A 24,767-nucleotide genomic window follows, 5' to 3' on the forward strand; every position below is an offset into this window, starting at 1 on the left:
GCTGTCTGCAAGCCTTTGATTATCCTGAACCCCTTAATCTCAATCCTCCTACTCACCAAATTATATTTCTCAGTTTCTAATGCTTAGTACCAGATCGTATACCAAAGTGACCCCATCAGCCAAATATGGACATAATGTCCTGGGGAGCCCTGTTTCCATTTACAACAAATATAGACTTTGGGGTAAAAAAAAAAACAACAAAAATATACTACGTACTATTTTTTTTTTTTTTTATTAAGGATATATTTTATTGCATAGCAATAAATAACTTTAAAGTGGTGCAGGCTTGGAAGGTGTAAAATCTTTTTTTTTTAAATCATAAATCTCCTTCTCTCTATTGTGTTTATACATAGTAAAAACATTTGCTATACTTACATAGGCCAAGGCCTTCAATGTATCCTTTTATTTTTACAGAACTTGAATACAGCAAGTTTCATATATTCTCAAATTCTTTAAAGTGGGATTCATGGTCTACACACCTTATATATCAACTGTCAATTTTGGTTTGTAGGATTTTCTCTAGCAGTGAAGACGACAAAACATTTGTTAACATTGCAATTTAAGCCACTGAATATGAATTTATTAAATAATTAAAAATAACACGGTTTGTTTTTTAAAAAAAGACCTGGTAGTGTAATTGTTCAAAAAAATATATTTACATAAATATACAACTGCCATCTATTTGTCAGTTTATTGTACCATACTGGCCTGCACATTGCTGTGATGCTGGAAGCTATGCCACCATTTTTTCAAATACCAGCAGGGTCAACCATGGTGGACAGGTTTCAGAGGAACTTCCAGACTAAGACAGACTTGGAAGAAAACCCTGGCAATCTACTTACAAAACTGAGCCAAGGAAAACTCGACAGATCCTAACAGAATACTATTCAACAGAGTGCTGGAAGTGGAGCCCTCCAGGATTCCATGCGGACAAAATTGCATGATGTAGGAAGAATCAAAACAAGATGGAAGAAATACAGAGTCACGGTACTAAAAGAACTGGTCAACGTTCAACCACTTCAGGAGGCAGCATGTGATCAAGAACCACTGGTCCTGAAGGCAGAAATTCGAGCTGCCTGAAAGCACTGGTGGAAAACAAGGCACCAGGAACTGAGAGAACACCAGCTGAGACGCTTCACCAACGGACAGGCTGGAAGTGTTTACCCGTCAAGACATTGAGAAGGCAGCCACCTGGCCAACCACCTGGAAGAGATCTATGTCCATGTCCATTCCAAAGGAAAGCCATCAAACGGAATGCAGAAGGAATCAAAAAGTATCATTAGTATCACAGGATAGCAAAATTCTTAATCAAAAAATGACTGCACCCATACACTGACAGGGAACTGCCAGAAACTGAAGCTTGACTTAGAAGAGGACTTGGGAATGAGGGGTATCATTGTTGTGTCAGATGGATCTGGGCCAAAAGCAGAGAACACCAGATAGGTGTTTACCTGTGTTTTATCCATTACGGGAAGGCATTTAACTGTGTGCATCATACATTACGGGTAACATTACAAAGAATGGGAATTCTAGGACAGTTAATTGTGCTCATGCAGAACCTGAACATAAATCAAGAGGCAGTCATCCAAACAGAAAAAGGGGATACTCCATGGCTTGAAATAGGAAAAGGTGTACAGCAGGTTTGTATCCTTTCACTTTACTTAATCTGTATGCTGAAAAAAAGAATCTAAGAAGCTGGGCTGTATGAAGAATGTGGCATCAGAATTGGAGAAAAGCTTAATAACCTGCAATATGCAGATAATACAACCTTGCTTACTGAAAATGAAGACAACTGGAAACACTGATGAAGGTCAAAGAATACAACCTTCAGTATGGATTATGTCTTAACATTTAAAAAAAAAAGAAAATCCTCACAACTGGGCGAATAAACAACATAATGATAAATGTAGAAGAAATCAAAGCTGTCAAGGATTTCACTCTATTTGGATCAACCGAGCAACATCCATGGAAGCCACAGTGAAAAATTCAAACAGTGCATTACATTGGGTAAAACCTCTGCAAAAGACTTCTTCAAAGTTTTACAAAGCAAAGATGTCACTTTGATGACTAAGGTGTGTTCTGACCCAAGCCATGGTCTTTTCAACTGCCTAATACATATATAAAGGTTGGATAATGAAAAAGGAAGACAGAAGAAGAAATGACGGATTTGAACATGGCGTGGCAAAGAATATTGAATATATGTGACTTTCAAAACAACAAACAAATCAGTCTTAGAAGAAATACAATCAGGATGTTCCTTATAAACAAGGATGGTGAAACTCTGACTTGCTTACTTTGGGCACATCATCAGGAAAGATCACTGGAAAAGGATATCACGGTTGATAAAGCAGAGGGCCAACGAAAATGACAGAAAGCGCCAGTGAGATGGATTGACATAATAGTTAAAACAATGAATTCAAAGATACCAATGACCAAGAAGACCGGATAAGGGAGCCAACTGGATGGCAAGTAACAACATAAATATGCACGTATATATACATTCACATGCATACGTGTGTGCGCGCGTATATGTATGTATGTATGTATGTATGGGAAACAAAAACAAAACGACCCCATACCATGTTTATACACTGATACGTCATTAACATCATGAAGTTAATGCAAAGTTAACAATACTTTAACAATACTATCACACCATTTTATGACAATCAACTGAGATTCAGTCAGATGGCCCCATATTTAGACAACTCAAATAATTTATAGATGGTAAAAATATAAAGTATCTAAAATCCCCCTTGTTTCTTTTTTAATAGCTAAGTCAAATATGTACATAGCTGCCTTTGACAAGGCAAAACTAGGATCCATTATCTTAAACAACTTATTTTTTTGTTACGCTATTACCAGGCTCTGCCACAAGTGTCCGAGAGGTGTGAAACCAACCTGCATTCACAGAGCTTCACGTTTACTCAACACTTTCTTCTATCATTCTTGTATACGCATATTACATATTAAAACTGTCCAATTTGTTTTTATTTTCTGAGCCCTGGTGGTGCAGTAGTTAAAAGCTTGGCTGCTAACCAAAAGGTGGTTAGTTTGAATCCACCAGCCGCTCCCTGGGAACCCTATGGGGCAGTTCCACTCTATTCTGTAGGTTCGCAGAATCAACTCAACGGCAATAGGTTTGGGTTTTTTTTTTTTTCCATTTATTATTTTTTATATTCAATACCAAAGTTGAACAAATCAAGAATTCGTGAAATTTCAGGTTAAAATCTCCAGTAGATTCATCTAGAAGATTGCATGAACTCATTTCTAAAACTAATGTCAACATTCACGAAATAGTTTCTCTACTAGGAATGCTTAAAATTGTTTATAAAAACATGATGTATCTGAATTTAGAGATTTAATTTTATAAAGTATCAATTTATAAGTTGTTAAATATAAATACTTTCATTTAAGGATTTTTTTTCTTTTTAAAACTTGGAAACTGTTTCACTTTGGGTAAAAAATTCTATTAAAATTTAAACAACTATTCACAAACTATTTTTTCAAAACAAAATCTACAGCCAATAACATTCCCTTTATTGAATACTATTTTTAAAAATTTGGATCTGTCATTGTTTAGTTACAGATTTGAAAAAAGCCAGGAGCTTACTGTACATGAGCTATTTTACGAAGTAGATATTAAAAGTAATATCATACCTCTTCTAATAAAATTCATAGCATTATGTTCCTGAGCACCCAAACTGTAGAGGAAAAAAAAAAGACTTAGGAAGGAATATAATCAATCTTTACATTTCTCTAAAATCTGTTGGTTGAAACAGCTAAAACAGCCCCTGAATATTTCTGTATTTGAAATTTTGCATCTTGAAAAACAAAATCAAAGAATTCATTCAACATATTCTTTCTCATGGAATCCTGACTTGATGCCTTTCATTATTCTTTTTTTTTAATTTTATAACAAAACACTTTGCTGTTGTTAAGGACATTCTCAACAACAGGAAAACATAGACTAATGCAACAATATCTACGTGTACTGTTTTGTGACACTGATTACATTCTTCAACATTTTTAACTACTATGTAAAAGGGAAGCAGCCTCTAACTTATACTGTTTGACGGAGCCTAGCCCACGTGGACGTTTACAGAAACCTAGCCTCACTGGAGAAGGAGCCCTGGTGGTCCAATGGTTAAGTGCTGGGCTATTAACTGAAAGGTCAGCAGTTCAAACCCACCAGCTGCTCTGAGGGAGGAAAGACCTGGCGATCTGCTCCGGTAAAGATTTATAGCCTAAGAAACCCTATGACGCAGTTCTACCTGTCCTTCGGGGTCACTATGGGTTGGAATAAACTCAATGGTTCAACAACAGCAGTCACAGAGGGATGGGTTCATTAAATTGAGATCCTTGCTTCAAAGATCTTGTTTAAAAGGTTTCTCAACCTTGGCACTACTGACATTTTGGGCTGGATAATTCTTTGCTATGGACGCTGTCCTGTGCGTCGTAGGATATTCAACAGCATCCCTGAGGTCTACCCACTAGATGCCAGTAGCAGCCCTCAAGTCATGATAATCAAAAACGTCTGCAGACATTGCCAAGTGTCCCCTGGGGGTAAAAATCACCCTCCACTGAGAACCACTACTATCCACTAGAAAACACAAAATGATAAACAGGTAATGGTGCCATAAGAAAGTAAGTTATCAATTATTTATTATCTAACATTTTTATTCCGATTTAAGATTTTATAATTCATGTGCACTAATTACATAAATGATGTGACCTACATAGCAAACAATGAAGGGCTCTGCACAGAGACTATCTATATAGTTTAACTTGAAACACTCCAAACATTATAAATATAGAACCAGCTTTAACGACCCTCCTAAATGGTATTAGGTGTTTGCTTTAAAACCAACTTTAGTGTGTTCTACTACCGTGGATATTACAGCGGAAGAATCTATCATTTTTTCAAATTATGAATCAGTTGCTAAGAAGGATTCCTATAACACATGTACTTTAACATTGGAAACGACAATGGAGGAGAGAAAAAAAAAAAATCCAACATAAGATATCCGAAGCAATTGTTGTAATGTTATTCTTCTTTTCTTCTTCTTTTCCTCTCCTTTCTTTTCTCTTGTAAAGTCTTCAGATCAGTCATTACATTTAAAGTCTTTCGTACCCACATAATCTAAAAACAAACGTTTTGAGTCATGTTTAGAATTGAGAAAAGATTTTTAATAAAGAAAACTAAAACTTCGAAGGCTGTAATATACATACCACGATGACCATGGCATTGAACAACAGTGGTGTTGAAAATACTATAGAAATGAACATTCCCCTAGAATCAAAATACTGGTATTTTGAAAATAACCTGTTTTAGGAAGAAAAGAAAGAAAAAAATTACTTGGCATAACAAAGTAAATGTTTGTAATGATTTTTCTCTATTTAACGTAAGTCTTTTAGAGATCTTATGTCAATTAAAAGAGTTGCTATGAGTCAGGCTTAGACTCGATGGCAATGGGTTTGATCAACCTACCCTTAGATCTTTTATAATCTCTAATTCCTTAAGAGGCCCTGGTGGCACAGTGATTAGGCCTCGCCTGCTGACCCAAAGGTCAGTGGTTCGAGCCCACCAGCCCCTCCATGGAAGAAAGATGTGGCAGTCTGCTTATGTAAAGACTACAGCCTTGGAAACCCTATGGGGCAGTTCTACTCTGTCCTATAGGGTCGCTTGGAATAAACTCAACAGCAACGGGCTTTTCAAATCTAAAACATTAAGTTCATTTTGAAGAAGATACACTAGATGATTAGAAAGCCTGTTAGTACAGAGAAGATGATAACAGAAGTCATAGTGACTAACCTAATGACATTTTGTTTTAGGCAAAATAAACACATAATAAGCTCCTGTGGGTTAACAGAGAATATGACACTAACTATAACATGCTACTGTCTTGAAATTCTTACACCCACATAAGGCCAACCAATTTCAATACGTCTTACAAAGGATAAAATAGTAATAGCTGCATTTACGCTATAGCTACTTTGATAGGCACTATGCCAGGTGCTTTCATCTAATTTAATTCTCACTTTATTAAAGTAGATATTATTATACATAGGAGAGGAAAGTAAGACTTAGAAAGGTTAAATGATTTCAACTTGCCCAAACGTATAGAGCAAGTAAATGGCAGCAACAGGATCTGTATTTTGGCATTACTCTCTAAGTAGCCAGCTTAACAACTGTGCTAAATAACAGTTAACGGTATGTGCAGCAATTGATTAATCAGGAAACAAAAAACAAAAACAAACCCACTGCCATCAAGTCAGTTCTGACTCATAGCGACCCTACAGGACAGAGCAGAACTGCCCCCTACAGTTTCCAAGGAGTGGCTGGTAGATTCAAACTGCTGACCTTCTGGTTAGCAGCTGAGGCTTTTAACCACTATGCCACCAGGGATACCATTAACTCAGCAACAAATAGCTACTGAATACTTACTGCGCACCAGTCACACGTACTGGAGATATAGCAGTGAAAAGAAAAGATAAACAAATTCCTGCTTAAAATCTGTATCTAGCAGAGGTGGCAGGGAGGAGTCAGCTGATTAAAAGATAATCAATTGAAATATGTAGTCAGAATGGACTCCACATCAACTAACGACACGCCATGATTAACATTACAGAGGAAAATAAAGTAGGGAAGGGGGACGGCGTATACGAACTTGGGGCGCTTTCTTAGGCGGCTTATCAGGAAAGGTTTTCTGACACAGGAACAAAGACTTACAGCACACGAGTGAGTGCGCCACGTAGACATCAGAACAGCACGTGACCAGCCAGTGTGGCGAAGACAGAGTGAGTAAGGGGAATGGCAGGAGAAGAAGGGATGAGAGGGAGGAGCAAGACGCCAGGTCCCATGAGGCTCTGGGGCCTGTAAGACTCCGCCTTCACTCTGAAGGGCATGGAAACTCACCAAGGTTCTTAACACCAGTGCTGTGACCTGGCCCTCCCTGCCTGGAGCAGAACGGCCGAGGGAGGGTGGAACGAGGGAGACTATTTAGGAGGCTGTTGCTAACTACAGCTCATGCATAAGAAAAACGTAAGAAGCTAGGCTGGTAGCAACGAAGGTGGTGGTGGAAAATGATTTATTTTAAAGCTAGAGGCAACAGGGTTTCCTGAAGAATTCTTCTGTGACGTGTAAGATCTCTGGCCTAAGAAACACCAAGGAAGCAATCATTTACTAAGATGGAGCAGAATGAGTTTGGAGACCAGTTTCAGAAAGGGAGTACAGGAGTCAGTTGGACCAAGTGTTATTTTTATGACGTTTATTACACAAGCAAAAAGGAACACAGCCATGTGTTAACATCCAGGATACATACTAAGACACAGGACACTGTGTGATTTGGACACTGTGCAAACATCACATTACATACTTAGTAAAGCTTTATGGGATGCTGTGGTGTGCCTGTATTGACTAAATAGCCAAGATACAGTATACATACACTACTGTATTTCAGCTAATGTATCTGACGAGGTAATATATAGGTTAAGTTGGTCAATGTGATACCATACTGTATACATACTATAATACATGGTAAACATATACTACTGTACATTGGGGCAGCTGTGCACAGGGCCCAGGCACCCGGTACGGCCCTGGCACTGGGAGAGACCAGCCTGGTTACTAAGTGCAGCCACTGAGAAAAGCCGCTCTTGTGTGTGTGCAGCTTTAACAGCCCCAAAGATGGCCACCAACGTAGGACTGATGTTTCAATACTGGAAGTGATTTTATCTACAGTGACTCCAGGCTAGTGCTGGCAGTGGCACCCACGTTGCTGTGGGGAGCCCCTGGGCACGCCCTGGGCGCATGAGGAAGGTCCCCTGGTGGGCAGGAGTGTGCCCCAGGGTGGCGGGGCTGAACTGCTTGCTGCCCATCAATATGTACATTGTAAATATACACTACTGTATACATGGGCTACATGGGCTAGTGGCTAATATGTAATCTGTACACCTAGATCATAAGTCCACTATATCCCATTCTCTGATAGGGATTTCTGAATTCTATTATAACCTTATGGGACCATGGATGTACATGCACTGCCCAAACAGACATCAGGCAGCACATGACTATACATACATACACACAAACATATATGACAAAGTGTGAAACAAAAATTAACACTGAACTTAGCAATATAGAGATCACTAGTGTCATTGACAAAAGTTTTTTTTTTTTTTTTTTCAATTGACAAAAGCCTGACTGCAATGGTTTCAAGAGAAGACAGGAAGACGACCTTTCAAGTCTTATTGCAAAGAGAACCTGAAATATGGAGCCAGTAGCTGGAGAGGGATATGGGCCAGGAGACCTTTTTAAGATCAGAAATTAGATTATGTTCTATGCTGATGTGGATGGTTTAGCAAAGAGACATTAATGACGCAGGAGAGAGATATGGTAAGTGCTACAGCCGTGTCTTGGAATATGTAACAGCAGATGGGGCCTGGTGTACAAATAGGTTGATCTTGGATGGGGAACAGTCAGCCAGCCCAACAAGGAGGAGACAGAATAGATGAACATAAAAGCAAGTAGGCAGGACATGTATGCCCTTTTCTGATTCCTTCTATATCCTCACTGAAACACGAGGTAAATTTGGTAGTTGAGAATAGGAGCTACTGGAGGCTTGAGAGAGAGGAAGATCTAAACGGTCACTTAGCACAGCGTCTGAACAAATGATCTAGGTCAGCAGTCAGCAAACTTCTTCTGCAAAGTGCCAGAGAGTAAATATTTAGGTTTCCTGGGCCAAGAGGCAATATCCTCATCTCGTTCTTCCTGAAAGGCTTTTTTTTTTTTTAACATTTAAAATGTAAAAACTATTTTCAGCTCACAGGCCATACAGAAACAGTAAGTGGCCCACAGTTGGCTTGTGGGCCACTGTATGTAAACCTCTATCTAGAGAAACCCAGTCGGTTTTTTGGCTGCAGAAAGTCTCACCTGGGCAGGCAGAATGAAACTGAACCAGAGGTGGGGTTTTGACACTCAGGTAGGATAAAGTGAGAGATGGGTAAGAGGAAGCTAGGGGTGTATGCAAAAGAGTAATTATAATGATGGGCTATGAAATATAAGCTGGGTCTTGAGGAAAAAGAGACTATACAGAGGTTCAGGGACAAAAATCACGACAATAGATCTTAGTGGGGCAGAAAATTGATGGAAGTCATCAGGGTGCTGGTGGTGGATACAGTTAGAAATTTTCAATTGAGATTATAAAGGAGGTGACAGGAACTCTAGGCCAGGGCATAACCAGGGGGAGAGAAGATGAAGTCATTTGAGAAGGAGGCCAGAGAAATGAAACTCCTCAGTACTGGAAGGACAGAACATTGAAATGCCCAACAATAACGATAAAAGTAGAGCTGCAAAGAGTAACACCATGCCAGGATTAAAATCTTCAAGAAGGAAGGAGTTACCAAGGCATTTACAGGTTGCAAGGAAAAGCAGTAGGACAGGAGAGTGATATCCCTGAGAAAACGAGATCTACATATGGAAGGTTTTAGGGAGGAGAGTGGGAGAGTGCTCTGAAAGCAGCATTACTTTCTGCTTTAATTATAATGAAGACTGAGTTCTCTCTGAAGTGTCACTTTTTTGCTCTGCCATTAAAATTACTTTTAAAAAGCCCATTAAATTCTCTCACACTTCTGCCATTAACTGAACTAACCAACAGAGTACAGCTGGAGTTGTTCAGTCAAAAAATATAAACAAAAAAAATATTCAACAAGGTGTTTCTCAAAGCTAAAACCTATCAATGCAAAGGTGCTTCAATTTTAACCTGGCTTCAGTTATTTAATTTCTTGTGTTTCTTCTTTGAGCTCTAGGATCTGTATAGAAGATTTCTTTGTGATAACACCATTGTAGAAAATATCTCCTAAAATACAGTCAAAATTAAAAGAAAATGGGCTTTACCTCCAGTTCATTGCAGCCACTTCATTAATATATTCTGCACAATAGACTAAAATTACTGAAAAAAGAAAGAAACTATGTTAGAATTTAAATGACTACTAATCACTATAAAATAAAATCGTGTACTTATAATAGACTAATATAAATGAGAAGAGCAAAAATATGAGAAATCCAATTTCTATTTAGATATAATGTGAGAGGTAAAAATTACAAATTTATAGAGTACAAACATTTAAGAAGAAAGAAAATCAAGGTCAATACAAGTTAAAGGTTTTGATGGCGTTGGCCTTGGAAAGCTATTCAGCAGCAGCAGTCATGACTGGAACCAAGCTTTCTACCCCAAAGGCAAGTGTACCCACGTAGTCCTACTGGCTTGAAATGGCATTAGCTGTACAGTACAAATCAGAGTTAAGTCACACACAGTGCTCTGCAGCGGAATCCAGAGAGCTGTAAGACTAAGTGCTTAAAGCTACGTTTTTCAACCTCTGACATCTGCACAGCAAGGCAAATATCACTGAGACTTTCATAAGAAATTGGATGGAAAGGCACCTGGTAGTGACGGAGACAAAGCAATGAAGAGGGACGACAAACGTGAGTAACAGAACGGTGATCACGGCAGTTAACACTTACTGACAGCTTTCTACGGGTGCTCTGACTGATCTCATTTTAATCCTCACAGTCTATTGAAACAGGAGCTCTGGTTATCCCAGGGGCAGAGCACAGTTAAGTGACCTGCACAAGGTCTCACAGCTAATTCCGTGCTAATACTGACATTCAAATCCAGGAATTAACAACCTCAAAGCATGCACTCTTAACCCCCACACGCTGCTAACATAGTGACCTAAATAAAAAAGGAAAAAAAAAAATTTAATACGGGGCAAATTAAAAAAACTTCAACATCTGACCAAAGAAGAAATACAAATGGTCAACAACACATGAAAAGATGCTCAGTGCTGTTAGTCATTAAAAAACAAACTAAACAAACAAAAAACTCACTGCTGTTGAGTCAATTCCAACTCATAGCGAACCTACATGACAGAGTAGAACTGCCCTATAGGGTTTCCAAGGCTGTAAATCTTTAAGGAAGCAGATTGCCACATCTTTCTCCCTCAGCTGTAAATCTTTAAGGAAGCAGATTGCCACATCTTTCTCCCTTGGGGCAGCTGGTGGGTTCAAGCCGCTGACCTTTTTGGTTAGCAGCCAACCGTTTTAACCACCGCACCACAAAAATTAAAAGAAAATTGGTTTTACCTCCAGTTCACTGTGCTCTTTGCTTTTCCTTCATGACACTTATTATACTTTATAAGATATTTAGTTGTACGATTACTCCTGCATGTTGACGTCCCCCAACCGTAACCCTAGCACACCTTAACACATGCTTGACAGTTTTGTATGAACAAATGAAAACAGGAACTCTATCTCCATCCCTTATTTGTCCAGTACCATGTCTGTACACTCTCTACTCCTGCTCTTCTGAAATAATCTTCTGCAGATTTCCCACCTTGCACGGAGCCAGCTCACTCATCTTATTTAAGATTTATTAGAAAAGTTGATGCTTTTTATTAAAATCCCATAGAAAATTTTTCAGAGACTCCCCCAAATCCACAAAATTAAAAACAAGCCTCAGCCCAACCCTTTTAGGCTCTAGCCACACCTCCTACCCCAGTACATTTATAACTACAGAACGTAAGAAATACTGAGCTCTCGCAGGGCTGGTGGTTTCTCTGACAATCGGTCAACGTTTCATACTGATCTCCACTTTTCTATGTCAGGTGTTGCTATCTTCATCCTGTGTGCTTTCTCTCTGTATCTCACTCCCGGCTAGATATCTGTTCCTCTATCTTAGTAAGATGTTACTCGCTTTTCATGCCCCATATCAAGACTTTATTTTTCCACGTCATCTTTCTCAGTGAGGCGCTGGTGGCTCAGGGGTAGAATTCTCGCTTTCTTGCGGGAGACCCAGGTTCGATCCCTGGCCAAGGCACCTCATGCACACTCACCACCCATCCGTCAGTGGAGGGCTGCGTGTTGCCATGACGCTGAACAGGTTGTAGTGGTGCTTCCGGACTAAGGTGGACTAGGAAGAAAGGCCTGCTGATCTACTTCCAAAAACTAGCCACTGAAAACTCCGTGGATCACATGGCCCAATCCACAACGGTCACGCGGGTGGCACAGGACCAGGCACTGTTTCTTCCTGCTGTGCATGAACTGGAGGCTGAGGTGACAGCAGCTAACAACCACCACCTCCTTTCTCCATCTCTCCGTGCCACTCACTTCCTTCTCTAAGTTCTGGAGCCTTTAACTTTAAAAGTGATCTGGGCCACGCTTTAAATTATCTTATGCACAGCACTTTCCTCCCTAGCTTGCTTTCTACCTCCCAGAGCAAGTAGCGTAAAACTAAGAAGAAAAAGTAAAACAACTTGTAGAAAAAACAGCCAGCACTTCATTAAGCTCAAGTCTTCTTTGAATAACTAGTATTTAGTACCCTGGCCAGGGACACAACGGATGTTCAACAGGTTCCTCTTTAAGTCAGTATCCAAAAATTGTTTCCTATTTTATAGTTTCCAAGACTGAAATCTGGGAGTCCTCCAGGAGTGCTCTTAAAAATTAAAGTGGAACACGACGGGAGCATTGGTAAAAGTGTTTATATACTTTGAAAACAGAGACAGAACACAAACACAAATATCTAACATGTAAGCTTAGTCACACGTTTTAATGTCTTTATGCTACTCACCTAGGCAGAGGAAATGCCCAATCTGCAGTTTATACCTTTGGAATGAGAAACAAGTGAGCAGCAGGCAGAGGACATGGAAGACGACAAGTCCTATCAGCCACGGTTCAGTCCAGTCTGTCTGCTGTAAGCACAAAACATCAGAAATTCAGCTTCAGGTCTTGTGTAGAGCTCAATCAAGGATCAAGTCAGAGAGGAGTGACCCCAAATCGGCCACTGAAAATCCCAGAGCACAGTTCTACTCAGGCACACATGGGGCCGACAAGCATCGGAATCGACTCTATGACAACCGATACTGGGTTACCTCTAAATACCCCCTGCGCTACTGAGCCATGTCTCCAGAATGGCACGGTCTGGCCTCACAAAGAAACACGGGAAAAAAGAAAAAGGGGAGGCCAGAAATAGGAATCCACTCTGTATTTTGACCACAATCAATAAATTTTAAACATTTCACAAAAGATATACCACTGGTTTAATCTTCAAGTATATACTTGATGGGCCCTTATTTATTGAAAAGTGTTTCCAAGCTGGATAGAATCTAAACAATCACTCATCAAATTATGCGACAAGAAGGGAAGTTGATGCACTTGGTTCATCCCGAAGTTAAAACAAGAATTCATATTTCCAGCTCTCCAGGCTAGTATTTAACACCTTGGAAAATCTGACCCAATCACAATTCTTATGTTTTCCTCCACCGCCTTTCTGCCATACATTCAACGCTGCACACAGTGAACTTCTCTGCCTCTCTGTACGAAATGTTTTCACCCTACCAGAATGTTCTGTCCCCAATCTTCAGAAATACTACCTAACTTTCCAGGCTGCCCTTAATCCTCCCACATGCCTGTCCCCTCACCATCGCCCCCAACATGGCTCGATGCGTCTTCCTGAAGCTTGGAACTCCTGCAGAATCTTATAGATACTTCTCTTACTGTTTAGCCTTCCTTAGCCCTAGTGGGTAAGTGCTCAGCTAACAGAAAGGTTGGCAGTTGGAAACCACCAGCTGCTCTGCGGGAGAAAGATGTGGCAGTGTGCTTCCAAAGATTTACAGGCTTGGAAAACCTATGGGGCAGTTCTACTCTGTCTTATAGGGTGGAAACCCTATGGGCAGAAGCAACCCAACAGTGGGTTTGTTTTTTTGGTACTGTGTATTGCTGGAAACTCTGGTGGCACAGTGGTTAAGAGCTACGGCTGCTAACCAAAAGGTCAGCAGTTCGAATCCATCAGGTGCTCCTTGGAAACCCTATGGGGCAGGTCTACTCTGTCCTATAGGCTCACTATGAGTCGCAATCGACTCGAGGGCAACGGGTTTGGCTTTGATTTGGTGTTATCACTGCTATGGAGCCCTGGCACAGTGGCTAAGTGCTTAGCTGGTAACCAAAAATTCAGCAGTTTGAATCCACCAGCTGCTCCTTGGAAACCCTATGGGGCAGTTCTATTCTGTCCTGTAGGGTCGCTATGAGTCAGAACGGACTCAAAGGCAGTGAGTTTGGTGTTTTTGGTACTGTGTATCACCGGGAGACGGTGGTGGCGTAGTGGTTAAGCGCTATGTCTGCTAACCAAGAGATCCGCAGTTCGAATACGCCAGGCGCTCTGTGGAAGCTCTATCCGGCAGTTCTACCCTGTCCCATGGGGCCGCTATAAGTCTGAATCAACTGGACAGCAGTGGGTTTGGGTTTTTTTTGGTTTGGTGTATCACTGCTATTTGCAGGAATGTCTCCACCTACCAACAGGACGAGACATAAAGCAAGCACTCAAGAGGTCGGCACACAGCAATTCAACAAGTGTGTCCTTAACCATCCAAAAAAAAAAACCATCCAAGGAATGGACTAAAAAAGCCAAAGAAGGCAGACAGGAGAGTGGAACGCGGGGCTTTTGAGTTTGCCCCACAGCCAGGGAGCAGCACTGTGCAGCCACCCGCCATCCGCAAGGGTCGCCCAGATCCCCGGCCCGGGGTGGGCCCCCTCCCCGGCCGCCCGGACCCCCACACCCCCGCCCCAGGTGGACCGGCCTGCACCACTGAGCTGAACCCCGGCTCCCGGACCCCCCCGGGTGGACTGGCCTGCACCCCCGGAGCTGCGCCCCGGCTCCCACACCCCCCGCCGCCCGGACCCCCGCAGGGTGGACGGGCCTGCACCCTCGGAGCTGCGCCCTGGCTCCCGGCCCCCCCGCTCGGTGGACCGGCCCCTCCCCCCCGGGTGGACCGGCCTGCATCCCCGAGCTGCGCCCCGGCTCTCGGCCCCCCCCCGGTGGACCGGCCTGCACCCCCGAGCTGCACCCCGGCTCCCGGACCCCCCGCCGCCCGGACCCCCCCCCGGCTGGACCAGCCTGCACCCCCGAGCTGCACCCCGGCTCCCGGCCCCCCCAGTGGACCGGCCTGCACCCCCGAGCTGTGCCCCGGACCCGCCCCCCCGGCTGGACCAGCCTGCACCCCCGAGCTGCACCCCGGCTCCCGGGCCCGAGCGGCGCGAAGCGGAGGCGGGATGGAACGGCCGGAAGTGGGCCGCCCCAGGCCCCTCCCGCGCCCGGAGGCCGCAGAGCTGCGAGTTACCGTGAGGACGGCGGGGATGCTGACGGGGAAGGCGTCGACCGAGAAGGCGGACGGCATGGTCCCGGAGCCCGCCCGGCCCTGGGGAACCGCCGCCGACCACGGCCCCCGCCCCCCCGGGCTCCCGCCCCGGCGCGGCGTCTTCTCGCGAGATCGCCATTCCTGCGCTCCGCCCCGGATCTCGCGGGAGTACTCGGCTTTTAAAAAAATAAATAAAATTGGAACTGGACTTCCCGGCTTTTTGGCTTGTGTCACTTGGTACGGGGGACAAGAGCTTTCTTTTTCTTCTTCTTTCTTTGTGCCGGACGAGGAAACCCTGGTGGCGTAGTGGTTAAGAGCTACGGCTGCTAACCAAGAGGTCGGCAGTTCGAATCTACCAGCTGCTCGGTGGAAACCCTGCGGGGCAGCGCTACTCTGTCCTATAGGGTCGCTATGAGTCGCCACCGACTCCACGGCAATGGGTTTGGTTTGGGATTTGTGCTGGACAGAGGGGAGAGCTGAGAGGCGAGTGGAGGCTGTTTCTGCAGGATTCGGGGTATTTCAGCTAGAAACCGTAGTAGCCTAGTGGTTAAGGGCTGCGGCTGCTGGCTTCGGCGGTTCGAACCCACCAGGCGTTCCTTGGAAACTCTGTGGGGACAGTTCTAGTCTGTCCTGTAGATTCACTGTGACTCGGGATCGGCGGGACAGCAAGAGCTTTGCTTTTTTTGGATTTTAGGGGGTATTTGGAGTCCTGTTGGCACAGTGGTTAAGAGCTGAGGCTGCTAACCATAAAGTCAGCGTTCGAATCCACCAGCTGCTCCTTGAAAACCCTATGGGGCAGTTCTGCTCTGTTGTATAGGGTCGCTGTGAGTCGGAATTCACCCCACGGCAAGTTTTTTTTTTTTTTTTTTTAAGGGAATATTTGTAGCATTGCTCACAGCCTCTTTCTGAAATGGCACACCCCGAAAGTTATGTAGTACCAGGGCCGCTCACCTGCCCGACGGAGGAACCTCCCTGCCCGCCCGCCAGGAGCCTAGGGGAGCCAGTGTCTCCGTACTTCGGGCCTGTATACATATACCCGTTCGGACTCATAGCGACCCTATAGGGCAGAGTAGAACTGCCTGGTAGATTCGAATTGCAGACCTTTTGGTTAGCAACTAAGCTCTTAACCACTAAGCCACCAGGGTTTCCATATATATATGTGATTATTTAAACATCCTTATTTTTTTTCTTTTAGTATGAATTCTCTAGATTTGTTCTTTTCACTTTACAGCACAGTACTGTATTTCCTTTCACACCCTGTGTACAACGGAATGAAACACTGCCAGGTCCTACTCCATCCTCACAATCCTTTTTACGCTTGAGCCCATTGTTGCAGCCACTGTGTCAATCCACAGGGCCTTCCTCTTTTCCGCTGACTCTGTACTCTACCAAGCGTGATGATGTCTTTCTCCAGGGACTGATCCCTCCTGACAACATGTCCAAAGTATGTAAGACCAGCCTCGCCATCCTTGCTTCTAAGGAGCATTCTGGTTGTACTTCTAAGACAGATTTGTTCATTGTTTGGGCAGTCCATACCAAGAAACCCAGTGCCATCGAGTAGATTCCGACTCATAGTGACCCTATAGGACAGAGTAGGACTGCCCCATAGAGTTTCCAAGGAGCAACTGGTGGATTCGAACTGCCGACCCTTTGGTTAGCAGCTGTAGCACTTCACCACAGCTGTAGCACTTCACCACTACGCCACAGGGCAGTCTATGGTATAGTCAGCATTTTTCACCCACACCACAATTCAAAGGTGTCAATTCTTCTTCCGTCTTCCTTATTCATTGTCCAGCTTTTGATGCATACGATGCGATTGAAAATACCATGACTTGGGTCAGGCGCACCTTGGTCTTCAAGATGACATCTTTGCTTTTCAACACTTGAAAGAGGTCCTTTGCAGCAGATTTACCCAATGCAACGTGTCCTTTGATTTCTTGACTGCTGTTTCCATGGCTGTTGATTGTGGATCCAAGTAAAATGAAATCCTCGACAACCTCTACAACTGTAGCTACAATGATCAGAAATTAAATTTACTGCTCTGTTTGAAATGTTTCAGAGCTGCCCCATTGTTGTTCAAATAAAATCTACACTTCTTGCTGTGGTGTGTAAGGACACATGTGATCTGACTCCTTGCCTTTTTGCCTTTACCTGCACCATCCCTCCTCTCCTGCCACAGTAGCCTTCCATCTTTTCTCAAATATGTGAAACTTTACCGTCTCCAAGATTTGTCTGTGGTTTTCTGTGTTTGAGACGTTCTCTCTCTTCACGTAGCTGGCTTATTGTCGTCCATTATGCCTCACCTCAAATATCTCTTTAGGAAGGCTTTCTCTGACCAACCCATTTAAAGTGGCCTTTGCTCTTTATTCAGCTTCTGATTACTCTGTTAACAGACGCGTAATGTTTGCCAACATGTGTAACCGTCTCGTTTATTTATTTTGCTTCATTTTTCCATGTATCGTTTACTTGCTTTTGAAAGGACTTCTCACGCTAGCATGCAAGTCTCATGAGATTAAAAAAAAAAAGTTCACTTTTCTCTCTACTGTACCCTTAGTTTCTAGCAATATCTGGCACATGATAAGAACTCTGTGAATATTGAATGAGTTAGTGAAAGAATTTGTGAATAACTGAATATGTTTGCAAAACTTTGAGAGTCCTGTAATTTTTTTGTCTTACTCATTTTTCAAATGAGAACTATTAAGTAACTTTAATAAATTTTTTTTGTTATTGGTATATTTAGTGTTATTTTGTTTCTCTTGGTTATCTTTGGAAACGATATATATCTAGAATACGTATTTGTTCTGTAGTTTCAAAATTTTTGGCTAACATGTTCATCCTGCTTGTTACTAATTTTTTTTATCATCTCTAACAGTGTTTATTTCTTCATTGCCATTGTCAGAGAATCAGTGTTTGGACTTATTGGCTAGGTCTCCACTTTTTAAAATGTACTTTCTGCTTTAATTTTGTATAACTTATTTTTCCTTTTGTTTATCTAATTGTTTCTTTGCTAACGTGTTGTGTTGGTGTATTTACCTCATTTATTTATTTCTTTCTCATTTCTAATAAATACATTTAAAACTATAAGTTTTCTCTAAATAGTGCTTTGCCTACATTCCATAGGGTTTACTGTTTAGAATTGATGGTAAACCATTTACCATTTAGAATTATTATTCTGATTTTCTTTTAAGTGATTTGTTTATGTATATTTTTATTTCTCCTTAAGTCATTAAGTGAATAATTCTGGGGAGCTATAATTTCATTATTAATTTCTAACTGTGTTGCATTGATGTAAATAAGTGTTTTCTATATTTTTTTCAGCTTTTTTGGTGAGCTTTCTTTATGGCTGAATACATAGAATTATATAATTGACTTTTATGAAAAAATGCATGTTTGTTGCAAAGATAATATATGTTCTGTTTCTTGGATATAAAATTCTAAAAATATCTAGTAGATCAAGCTGGAAAGTTGTATTTTTATGATTGCAGTTTTTTATATACTTTTAAGTCTGTTTGAATGATCAATATATTAGAGAATTCTCCTACTATGATAATGGATGTGTAAAATACTACTTGTATTTTATCTGTTTTTATTTTAAAATTTGAAGATTCTCTCAATAATTTGATAAAAATAATATTGTCTTGGGATATTGTAACTTTTGTCAATATGAAATATGACTCTGTGCCACATCCTGTATTCTTTATATTGAATTAAGCTTTGTCTGAAAAATAACATTGCTGCACTTACTTTCTTTTTCCTAGCGTTTACTTAATGCGTCTTGTCCTTAACTTCATTTTAAAAATGATGAATCTCTTCTAAGATTATGGATGTGATTTCAAGTTTTGGCAGGTATTGGCCAGTTTTCTGGTATGTGGTTGCATATGTGTGAATCTAAGAATTTCTGTTATTTGATTGGGAAACTTAATACATATCATTTATTGTCATTCGACTATTTCTTCATCGTGTTTCATGTTTCTATTTGGCATACTTTTCTTTTTTTTTACTCTTGTTTTATTAATTATTTTTCACTTGTTTAACATTTGCACTCCATCGTGTGGATTTTCAGATTACACATTCTCTTTATATTCATATAGTGAATTATTCAATTTTATCACATTTATCTTAAAATATTTTAGTAATTGTAACAAAAAAATCCTAATGAATGGACTTTTTTTTCCTTTTTCATTCGTCTTGGTGTTCCAGAATTCCTGCACAGTGTTGATCTTTTTTTATTCATCCTCAAAATTGCATTCATCGTCAAAAAGAACATTTCAAGATCTATCCTGAAGTACAACACTGTCAGTGATAGGATAATATCCATACCCCTACAAGGAAGAACAGTTAATAAGACTATTATTCAAATTTGCACACCAACCACTAGGGCCAAAGATGAAGAAATAAAAGATTTTTATCAGCTGCTGCAGTCTGAAATTGATCGAACATGCAATCAAGTTGCATTGATAATTACTGGTGATTGGAATGCAAAAGTTGGAAACAGAAGAAGGATCAGTAGTTGGAAAATATGGTCTTGGTGATAGAAACAATGCCAGAGATCAAATGATAGAATTTTGCAAGACCAACGACTTCTTCATTGCAAATACCTTCTTTCACCAACATGAACGGTGACTATACACATGGACTTAGCCAGATGGAACACACAGAAATCAAACTGACTACATCTGTGGAAAGGGACGATAGAAAAGCTCAATATCATCAATCAGGACAAGGCCAGGGGCCGACTGTGGAACAGACCATCAATTGCTCATATGCAAGTTCAAGCTGAAACTGAAGAAAATTAGAGGAAGTCCAGGAGAGCCAAAATATGACCTTGAGTATATCCCACCTGAATTTAGAGACCATCCCAAGAATAGATTTGACGCATTGAACACTAGTGACCGAAGACCAGATGAGTTGTGGAATGACATCAAGGACATCATCCATGAAGAAAGCAAGAGGTCACTGAAGAGACAGGGAAGAAACAAAAGACCAAGATGGATGTCAGAGGAGACTCTGAAACTTGCTCTCGAGTTTCGAGCAGCTAAAGCAAAAGGAAGAATTGATGAAGTAAAAGAGCTGAACAGAAGATTTCAAAGGGCCCCTTGAGAAGACAAAGTAAAGTATTATAATGACATGTGCAAAGAGCTGGAGATGGAAAACCAAAAGGGAAGAACACGCTCGGTGTTTCTCAAGCTGAAAGAACTGAAGAAAGAATTCAAGCCTCGAGTTGCAATAGTGAAGGATTCCATGGGGAAAATATTAAACGACACAGAAAGCGTCAAAAGAAGATGGAAGGAAAACACAGAGTCATTATACTGAAAAGAATTAGTCGATGTTCAGCCATTTCAAGAGATGGCATCTGATCAGGAACCAATGGTACTGAAGGAAGAGGTCCAAGCTGCTCTGAAGGCATTGGCAAAAAACAAGGCTTCAGGAACTGATGGAATATCAATTGAGATGTTTCAACAAACAGATGCAGCGCTGGAGGTGCTCACTCGTCTATACCGAGAAATATGGAAGACAGCTTCCTGGCCAACTGACTGGAAGAGATCCATATTTATGCCTATTCTCAAGAAAGGTGATCCAACCGAATGTGGAAATTATAGAACAATATCATTAATATCCCACGGAAGCAAAATTTTGGTGAAGATCATTCAAAAACGGCTGCAGCGGTACGTCGACAGGGAACTGCCAGAAATGCGGGCCAATTTCAGAAGAGGGCATGGAACCAGGGATATTGTTGCTGATGTCAGATGGATCCTGGCTGAAAGCAGAGAATACCAGAAGGATGTTTACCTGTATTTTATTGACTGTGCAAAGGCATTCGACTGTGTGGATCATAACAAACTATGGATAACATTGCAAAGAATGGGAATTCCAGAACACCTAATTGTGCTCATGAGGAACCTTTACATAGATCAAGAGACAGTTGTTGAGACAGAGCAAGGGGATACTTATTGGTTTAAAGTCAGGAAAGGTGTGCGTCAGGGTTGTATTCTTTCACCATACCTATTTAATCTGTATGCTGAACAAATAATACGAGAAGCTGGACTATATGAAGAACGGGGCATCAGGATTGGAGGAAGACTCATTAACAACCAGCGTTATACAGATAAAACAACCTTGCTTGCTGAAAGTGAAGAGGACTTGAAGCACTTACTAATGAAGATCAAAGACCACAGTCTTCAGTATGGATTGCACCTCAACATAAAGAAAACAAAAATCCTCACAACTGGACCGATGAGCAACATCATGATAAATGGAGAAAAGATTGATGTTGTCAAGGATTTCATTTTACTTGGATCCACAATCAACAGCCATGGAAGCAGCAGTCAAGAAATCAAAAGACGCATTGCATTGGGCAAATCTGCTGCAAAGGACTTCTTCAAAGTGTTGAAGAGCAAAGATGTCACCCTGAATACTAAGGTGCGCCTGACCCAAGCCATGGTATTTTCAATCACATCATATGCATGTGAAAGCTGGACAATGAATAATGAAGACCGAAGAAGAGTTGACGCCTTTGAATTGTGGTGTTGGTGAAGAATATTGAATATACTGTGGACTGCCAAAAGAACAAACAAATCTGTCTTGGAAGAAGTGCAGCCAGAATGCTCCTTAGAGGCAAGGATGGCGAGACTACATCTTACATACTTTGTACATGTTGTCAGGAGGGATAAGTCCCTGGGGAAGGGCATCCTGCTTGGCGGAGTACAGGGTCAGCGGAAAAGAGCAAGACCCTCAATGAGGTGGATTGACACAGTGGCTTTAACAATGAGATCAAGCATAACAACGATTGTGAGGATGGCGCAGGACCGCGCGATGTTTCATTCTGTTGTGCATAGGGTCACTATGAGTTGGAACCGACTTGATGGCACCTAACAATGACAACAACAACTGGACTTGCATTGATTCATTTCAGTATGAAAGATCATGTCTTTTGATTGGGAAAATGTTTGCTGCTTTGATAATTTTCTCCATTCTCTCTGTTCTCACCTCTATGAATACCTGTTAGACAGTACATCGTCCTCTCCTGTGTGTTTCTTAACTGTCTGCTCAAAATACCTTTTGTGGCGTTGTGGCATCTGGGAAGATGGCTTGGCGTGGTCAATATGCCCATTATTATGATGCTCTTAATCCATCTCCATTCTCCTTCTCATCCCTGAAATGATATTTTGTAATCAACGGTTCTAGGCTGAAATTATCAGGAATTCTCTTTTGCTCTTTATGTCCACTGACTGACATGAATTTGTGATTCCCTCTTATCTCTCTATATAAGTAATTATACTTATTTTCAAGTCTTCTAGTTGCTCTATTAACTTCCTTGGGAACGAGTTTTTCTGTTTCTTGTGTGTGATGCCTTCCTTTTGTGCTGTTTATTTTCCTGCAATTTTTGTAATTATGCCTCTTGAAATCTGAAGGTTCTTGTTTTCCACTCTGCTCGTTCTCTCTCTGTTTAACATAGCCTGACTCTTGTAACTGGATCTGTAGGTGTCTTTCGTCTTGCTCTTCACACCACTTCCTTTCATTTTCCTAATTTGTCCCAAATGGTCCCCTTTCCTTCATTTCCTCTTTCGTATGTTGAACACAACGGCACCCAATTGTTCCCCCAAATTGTTAAAATTTACTCCTTCAGGAAACCTTCACTAACTGCCTCAGTCCCAATGCTATCCCATCCTCTGATTTTAATAGCACTTGTGTTCTATAGCATAAAACCAAGGTGTCCAGTACAATAGCCACTAGTCACATGTTGCTTTTGAGCGTTTAAGATATAGCTAGGCTGAACTTTACGTGTAAAACATAACGGGTTTCAATGATAGTAAAAAATGTAAAACAAGTCATTATTGAGTTTATTATATTGAATATGTGTCCAAATGATAATATGTGGACCAATTGGGCTAAATAAAATATGGAATTAGAATTAATTTCACTTTTGTTTCTTAACTATTTTAATTTGGCAATAAAAAATTTAAAATTACATAGATGGCTTGCATTCTATATCTGTTGGACCACACTGGTATAGAATCTATGCTACTGCGTATTTGGAGCTTTTATACTGTCAGATAGGATCAGATATAGGTACGATTTGATTGAAGAAATAAGATTTTGATTATTTCAAAAACAGCTTTCCAAATTGTGATTCTCTATGTAAATAACTCAGAGAGTTGATTTTCAAAAGCCTATATTAATGAGTAAAATTTTATTTGTAAACTGCAATGTTTTATGTACATTGGTATATAATTAGTAGTTAAAACTACTAATTAATAGTTTCCTTGCTCCATAATCAACTTCCACTGTTATATCACTCAGGTCCCAACAGAAAAAGAACTTACAGCACGTGGTTTAAACGAAGCGGTAATAATGAGAAGCCTAGCGTACAGATTGAATGGTGTCCCCAAAAAGGCTATGTAAGTCCTAGCCCCTGTACCTGTGAATGTGACCTTGTTTGGGGAAATAGGTTTTTTTGTTGTTGTTATCAGCTGGGTCAGATGAGGTCATACTGGAGTAGGGTATGACCCTACTAGTAATAATTCCTTTTGAGTGGTGTCTTGTGAAAAGGGAGTGAGACACAGGGGGAAAAAGACACCATGTAACAGAGGCAAATGCACCTGACAACAGCAAAAACAAACAACAAAAACGCCATTGCCATCGAGTTGATTCTGACTCATAGCAACCCAATAGAACAGAATAAAACTGCCCCACAGGGTTTCTAAGGAAAGGCTGGTAGATTGCAACTGCTAACCTTTTGGTTGGAGTCCTGGTGCCTCAATGGTTAAGAGCTTGGCTGCTAAACAAAAGATCAGCAGTTGGAATCCACCAGCCGCTCCTTGAAAACTCCGTCCTTGGAGTCAGAACCAATTTGATGGCATGTGACAACAATAATAACCTTTTGGTTAGCAGCTGAGTCTTAACCACTGTACCACCAGGGCCCCATCAACAGCAAAGGAGTGCCAAAGATTGCCAGCAGCCACCAGAAACTAGGAGAGAGGCCCACAGAAGAGTTCAACACGACTGAGACCCTGATTTGAACTTTTAGCCTCCAAAACTGTGAAAAAATACATTTGTGCTCTTTAATGCCACCTACTTTATGATGTTTTGTTATGGCAGCACCAGGAAGCGAAGACAACTACTTAAAAAAGGTATAGGCAGAATACCCAAAACCCATTGCTGTGGAGGCAATTCCAACTCACAGAGACCCTATAGGACATTAAGGAGTAAAAGTGCCCCATAGACTTTCCAAGGAATACCTAGTGGATTGGAATTGCCGACCTTTTAGTTAGCAGCCTGAGTGCTTAACCTCTGCACCACCAGGGCTCTGTGCACAGAACGTTGTTGTTAGGTGCCATTACGTCGGTTCTGACTCATAGCCACCCTATGTACCACAGAAGGAAACACTGGCCAGTCCTGTACCATCCTCACAATGGTTGCTATGTTTGAGCCCATTGTTGTAGCCACTGTGTCAATCCATCTCATTGAGGGTCTTCCTCTTTTTCACTGACCCTCTACTTTACCAAGCATAATGCCCCTTCCCAGGGACTGATCCCTCCTGATGACATGTCCAAAGTATGTAAGATGCAGTCTCG

The 24,767-nt window shown here is 41.4% G+C and overlaps 1 protein-coding gene across 1 annotated transcript; it reads right to left on the bottom strand.

The window, feature by feature from the left end:
• Positions 1-291: 291 nt before the first annotated feature.
• On the bottom strand, positions 292-15,297 carry TMEM18 (transmembrane protein 18). The gene is made up of 5 exons (XM_049903807.1): positions 15,175-15,297; positions 12,630-12,750; positions 9,899-9,953; positions 5,233-5,326; positions 292-5,143 (listed from the first exon to the last, which is right to left on the bottom strand). Exons 1-5 carry the CDS (start codon positions 15,229-15,231, stop codon positions 5,048-5,050), a joined length of 423 nt encoding a protein of 140 aa, XP_049759764.1. The 5' UTR covers positions 15,232-15,297; the 3' UTR covers positions 292-5,047.
• Between the last annotated feature and the right edge of the window lie 9,470 nt (positions 15,298-24,767).

This window comes from Elephas maximus, chromosome 12 (assembly GCF_024166365.1).
Source record: "Elephas maximus indicus isolate mEleMax1 chromosome 12, mEleMax1 primary haplotype, whole genome shotgun sequence".
Classification (NCBI taxonomy): domain Eukaryota; kingdom Metazoa; phylum Chordata; class Mammalia; order Proboscidea; family Elephantidae; genus Elephas; species Elephas maximus.

Coding starts and splice junctions, on each gene's coding strand:
- TMEM18 (XM_049903807.1), bottom strand. CDS start 15,231: ATGCCGTCCGCCTTCTCGGTCGACGCCTTCCCCGTCAGCATCCCCGCC. Junction 9,954..12,629: donor TGGGCATTTCCTCTGCCTAG/GTGAGTAGCATA, acceptor TTCTTTTTTCAG/TAATTTTAGTCTATTGTGCA. Junction 5,327..9,898: donor GTGGCTGCAATGAACTGGAG/GTAAAGCCCATT, acceptor TTCCTAAAACAG/GTTATTTTCAAAATACCAGT.